A 6,000-nucleotide genomic window follows, 5' to 3' on the forward strand; every position below is an offset into this window, starting at 1 on the left:
GTCTACTTGATAATGGACATTATACTATACTGTATGCTCATTCCAACCAACCCCAAACCACAGCCTGGCCAAAATGTTTGCTAGGAAAAAAACCCATAAACATTGTATCCATTATATGCACTAAAAGTATATAAAAGTGACATACAGATGAAGACCATACACATATTGGAAAGCTAACATCATGCTCTGGAGCCAACCTCCTTACTATTAGCACTGGCTTCATGTAGTTTTACCACTTGTGAACTTTGAATCCTCCAGGAATATACCTGCTAAGCCCTCCTCCATGTACACAGGAGCCCCCAGATGTCTGCTAGGACTAGGACTTGTAGTTACCTCATGGCTGTTGTTGCTGGGGGTGATCTCAGTCTCATTCACCAGAGAAGACTTGATGTCTGCCAGGTCCCCTTCCTCCTCTGGGTGGCTGATCTCAGCATAGATCTTCTCCTTCTGGGGATCCCCTTCATCCTTGAATGGGATCATCTCATCAGTGGCACACAACTCAGGGTCCCCACCACCTCCATTGCCTCCCCCTGCTCCAGAGAGCTGAGGCATGGCTGTGACAGGAGAAGACACCAGCCTCTACTTGTGCAAAGAGGGGCAGAAATCCCACCAGAAAATGCCAAAATCTCCCCCAACCTAAAAGGAGAGCAGCAGATCCCCGGATCCAGACTGCAGAGGAGACCAGAAGCGACTCCTGAGAAGTTTCTCCACCTTCACCTGCGATCCTGAAGACTTCTGCTGTCACCATCCAAAACTTTTGTGTTGCTTTGTGAGCTCACATGGAGGAGAGCAGTGAGTAAGAGCGGTGAGTCAGGCTGAGCAGTCCGGGATGTCTGACAAGGAACTTCCAGCAGCAGCGGCGGCGGCGGCCCCCGGTGTGTCACCCCACAAGCCCCAGGTTACTCCATCACGTCCAGTCCTGCTCCAGCTCTGGGTGGGATTGTCTTCTCCCTGTGTGTTTGTGTAATGTAACTTTAACATCCCCCCTCCTCCTGAGCCCCCTCCCCCGCTCCTCTCTGTCTGCTGGAGGGGAGGAGGCGGCGGTGGAAGGAGATGAAAGGGAAGCCGCCGCCGTGATTGACAGCTCCCTGATAGAGGAGGGGGACCGGCACACACCAGGGAGGGGAGAGGAGAACAACACTCCAACATGAGACACTCCTAATAACTGCAATTACAGGAGAGAGATCTAATAAGTGGGGCAGGTGGACATGTCCTGTGTGCAGCATGCAGGACCCCCACCAACTACTCAACTTATAGCATCATCACTCATTCTATGCATGCTCCATACCTGTCTGGGTGCAATAAATATCATATATGTACTTCTATATAATATATGCAATTACAGGAGAGAGATCTAATAAGTGGGGCAAGTGGACACGTCCTGGGTGCAGCATGCAGGACCCCCACCAGCTACTCAACTTACACCATTATATGCATGCTCCATACCTAACTGAGTGCAATAAATAGACTGTATGTCATATATGTACTGCTATATAATATATACAATTACAGGAGAGAGATCTAATAAGTGGGGCAAGTGGACACGTCCTGGGTGCAGCATGCAGGACCCCACCAGCTACTTAACTTACACCGTTATATGCATGCTCCATACCTAACTGAGTGCAATAAATAGACTGTATATCATATCCCTTTACCTTCTGTATCACCCCTTTACCTTCTGTATCACCCCATTACTTGTAGTATGTAAGCTCGTTGGAGCAGGACCCTCACCCCTATTGTATCAGTCAACTGATTACTATATGTAACCGTGGTTCTGTAATGTTTGTATTTTGTCTTTCTGTATTCCCCCTGTCTATGTAAGCGCTGCGGAATATGTTGGCGCTATACAAATAAAGATTATTATTATATGTACTGCTATATAATATATGCAATTACAGGAGAGAGATCTAATAGGAGGGACAGATGGACATGTCCCGTGTGCAGCATGCAGGACCCCACCAACTACTCAACTTATAGCATCCTCGGTCATTATATGCATGCTCCATACCTGTCTGGGTGCAATAAATAGACTGTATATCATATATGTACTCCTATATAATATATGCAATTATGTAGATGTTATACAGTGTGTAATAAAAAAAACCCAAAACAGGCTATATTTCAGTACTGGTGTCCTATATTGAGATAACAATTGCATACTTGAATACGAAGGCACAGAGGTGCTACATGATGGTATGGCGCACAGGCTCCTGGAACATGGATTCAATTTTGTGCTGTGCCCCCTTGTAAGATATAAAGAGTAAAACTCAATTGCAACGTTGAGGAGTGGCGTGTCAGAAGCAGAAATCCGCTTTCCGTGTCTCTCTAAGTTCTGTGGGACTGCTGCTAGGACTGAAGTAAAGAAGGTGCAATCAAAGTGGCCTCCTTCTGTTACAAGTATGGAGACATTGTTGGTCCTGTGTTCGTTCCGGGGACTCTCAACGCTGTTGATGGTGGATGACGTCCTAGATGATCTGACCCTATCGTATGTGGCCACTTCAAGTATTCCTTGCTTACTTTAGTCATAGCAGTGGTCCAACAAGACTTATGCTCATTTTACATGGGACAGGAACTGCACGGTTCTCGTTTGCCCAAGCCAACGGGCTGGTGACGTTATCATCAGCTCGGCCATGTTCGGGCAGCGTGTTTAGGCTGCAGGAGTCTCATTCACTAATTGTTGAGTGTTTCACATTTCTATGTGATACACTGAACGATCAATGTTTAAACTGCACGAGAAGGCGCTAATTTTTTTGCCGGCTGAAACTAAACGACGAATGAAAACCTCGTCCATCGTTAAGTCGTTGCCTGCTATTAAACTGAATGACTGTCGTTCAGTTTCACTCCATAAAACTATTTTTTTGAACGTAGCATTAGAGAGACATGGAAGGCGGTTTTCTCCTTCTCACATGCTACTCTTCAAATTTGCAATTGGGTTTTACTCTCTATCTCTTACAGGGGCACAACATCAAATTAGAATTCAGGGCCCCCATTCGCCCGTGCGCCATACTATTGTGTAATGCATCCATGTCTTGCTATTCAAGTACACTATTGTTATTTCAATGTAGGACACCGATTTTGAGATATAGCGCTGGATCAGTCTTTTTGACTTCACCCTGTATATCATATATGTATATATAATAAATATATGCAACTATGTATATTGTATAAGGATACATCATTATGCATGCATATAGAATTGTAAAATCTGGGCATGCAGCAGGGGAGCTCGCTAATACTCGGATGCTGGTGAGTATAAGCTGAGATCAAACAGAAATAACACCATATAGATCCCATTTGAGTGATGAAGAATATAGAAGAGGGATCTCTGCAGTTTTTATTAGCAGCGAGGACGCGGAGAAGCATGCTGCTAAATCTGTGGGCTCCTATAAGGAGAAAGCCATCTGAGGTCTTGAGGTGAGAACACTTCTTGCAGATCACCTCTGCACTCACTGATACCCACTGCACTTCTAAAGATACAAAAGGGTTCATACTAAAAGAATAGCTTGTCACCAGCCTGATAGAAATATTGTAGCATTGTTTAGTTGCAACAATCTTGCAAGTCATCGATCAGATCATTATCAATCACATCGTATGTACCTGCAGATTTAGTGCGCCACTCTAGTATTGCTATGCAGTAGAGAAAGTGACAAGATAGGGGGCAGTCAGTTATTTGGAAGTTGGTGACATATTAGCACAGAATCACACATTTTGCCTGTAAATCCTATTTCCCCCTCATGCTAATTGCTTGGATTTGCATACTAATTTTTAGAGCACCTTTTCCCTGCCCAGACTCCACTGCAGGAGGGGAGATAGGGCAAGAAAGGCACAGTACAATGGGGAGACAAGGAAGGCTGGCTGCATGCTACACTAAACCATCATTATCCATAAAAACATATACTAGATAGATAGATAAATAGATAGATGAAACCTTTTTATTTATATTTTATTTAATGCATATTCTAGATATGTTTTTTTTATAGGGAACTGACACCTAATGAGTCTTCATGCATGAATCTGCTCTCTAATACTACAAATTCATGCTGAAGCCTCAGTTTCCTGTAATATGTATTTGTATATTATCAATTGTTTCCATTAGTCATCTAATAAAAACACTGTAATAAATGAAAGCTGGAATTTTGGTAAGATGTAAATAAACATTAAGCCTCTGTATTTACAAATAACTTGTAGGACTGGAGGATTTTATAGTTCAGACATTGTAAATGAGGTAGTAGTGATAGACCTCTTCATATAGACCAGCACTACGTAGGGTTTAATCTTAGGTCCTGGAGAATTGGTAAGGGGAAACGCTCATCTGTTTTTTCCCCATCTGTGCTGTCATAACCATTTTCTTTAAAAATGACCTAATATTTTCTTAAGATCATATAGAGTAAGCGTGTAGCCCATAAACAAATCAGATTAATGTAATTATGCCAACTGTTTTGTGCTCGCTTTTAGCCTATGTACATATGACCAGTATGTTCATTGTGACTCCCAGTGAGGCATCCTCAATGGATTTTCAGATTTTGGAGAATAAAAGTGACAAGAGATAAACCCGTCCCCTTCATTGGGTTCTCTTCTATTGTGTCTTGTTATGCAAAACTGTTTTTGTTTTTTGTTTTTTGCATTGACAGCTTCCCTTCCATTGTGTTTTAGCAGCGCCTAAAAAGAGGATATTGCTCTATAATCTAATGAATAAATAGTAGCAATGTGTTATTCCATTGATTTTTTGATTGGATCATGTAAAAAAAATCATTACGTCGATGTCCAGCTTGTAATGTGGTCTACAGACTAATTAATTTCAGGTTTGTTTTTTTTTTTGCTTTAAGTGGAAAGGAAGTTGCAAGACTGCAGGGTGTTTATTCTAGACCAAGCAGAAGACTGGAAGCATCATTACAAGGGATGCTGCAGCCTCCCCTATCTGCTAACTCTTTCATGTGTGCTGCATATTATCCCACTCCCATTTGTTCCCTCTTCTTTAATTTTTTTTCTTCTTCTATGACATGCATAAAGGGTAAAATGATTTATGCCTTCTCCATGAGCTCAGGAAACCTTACCAGCATGCCAGTTTTAACTGTAGACAACACAAACCTGCAGGAATATTTGGGGGAGGAGGAGATTACAATGATAAGGGGGAGTAGGAAAGGATGCTGATTATTATGAGAGCAGGAAAGGAAAGAGCTGGAGGGAAACAGACATCAAAATACTTTTTTTTAAACCCGTTTCCTTTTAAATCACATCTGCGTTTGAGCCAGATCTGTAAGAAATTGAGTGTGAGGCTAACAAATAATAGTAATACAATGATAACACTGCCAGCTATCCTAAAATGCATCGTGTTTCTATACAGATAGATATCTGTCACATCTGGGATATATATATATTTTAATAGTAATATCTAGATTTTTTTTTTAATTTGATTTTTTTTATTCTGCCGAAACTTTATATATAGCCACATTTCATAGTGCTGTACTGTTTAATTAAAAGAGCAGATACTATTATATTTTCCAATTTCTTACAGATACTCGTTGCACTTAGTTATTATTCATTTCTTTGTAGTAAAACATGAATGATCGAAAACAGTGATGATAAAACGCAATTCCATTACGAATAAATATGATTTTTTTGATGTGGACATTAAATCCAGTGCTTATGTAGGCCTAAAAAAATGGAGAGATGATCAATGGGATAAACTGCTTCTATTAATTATATCACAATCACGCATGATGTAATGATTTGTAATAAAAATTAATTTCTGGATTTTATTCATTTATTTTGCTATGTAAATGACAAATTATGCCAGTATGCAACATCCTAATTTGTGATGTGTGTTTTTTTTTTTTTAATTAGGCATAATCTGATTAATGAGGACAAGCAATGTACACCTCATAAAAAAAACAAAAACTTGATAATATATATTTTTTTTATGCAGTAAAAATCATTTTTAGATCAGCTTTCATGGTGGATCATTCAACAAAAATTAAGGATACCTCAGTAATCAGTCAT

General features: G+C 40.6%; 1 protein-coding gene across 4 annotated transcripts in view; it reads right to left on the reverse strand.

Moving 5' to 3' along the window:
• Nucleotides 1-958, reverse strand: part of LEF1 (lymphoid enhancer binding factor 1) — a 117,539-nt gene extending 116,581 nt beyond the window's left edge. For 3 of the 4 annotated variants that reach the window (XM_066573815.1, XM_066573816.1, XM_066573817.1), the window contains exon 1: nt 334-958. In XM_066573815.1, the coding sequence (XP_066429912.1) occupies nt 334-552 (219 nt within the window). In that variant the 5' untranslated portion in view covers nt 553-958. The remainder of the gene's footprint in view (nt 1-333) is intronic. The other variant, XM_066573818.1, reaches the window with a different exon arrangement.
• Between the last annotated feature and the right edge of the window lie 5,042 nt (nt 959-6,000).

Source organism: Eleutherodactylus coqui, chromosome 7, assembly GCF_035609145.1.
Source record: "Eleutherodactylus coqui strain aEleCoq1 chromosome 7, aEleCoq1.hap1, whole genome shotgun sequence".
NCBI classification, from domain to species: Eukaryota; Metazoa; Chordata; class Amphibia; order Anura; family Eleutherodactylidae; genus Eleutherodactylus; species Eleutherodactylus coqui.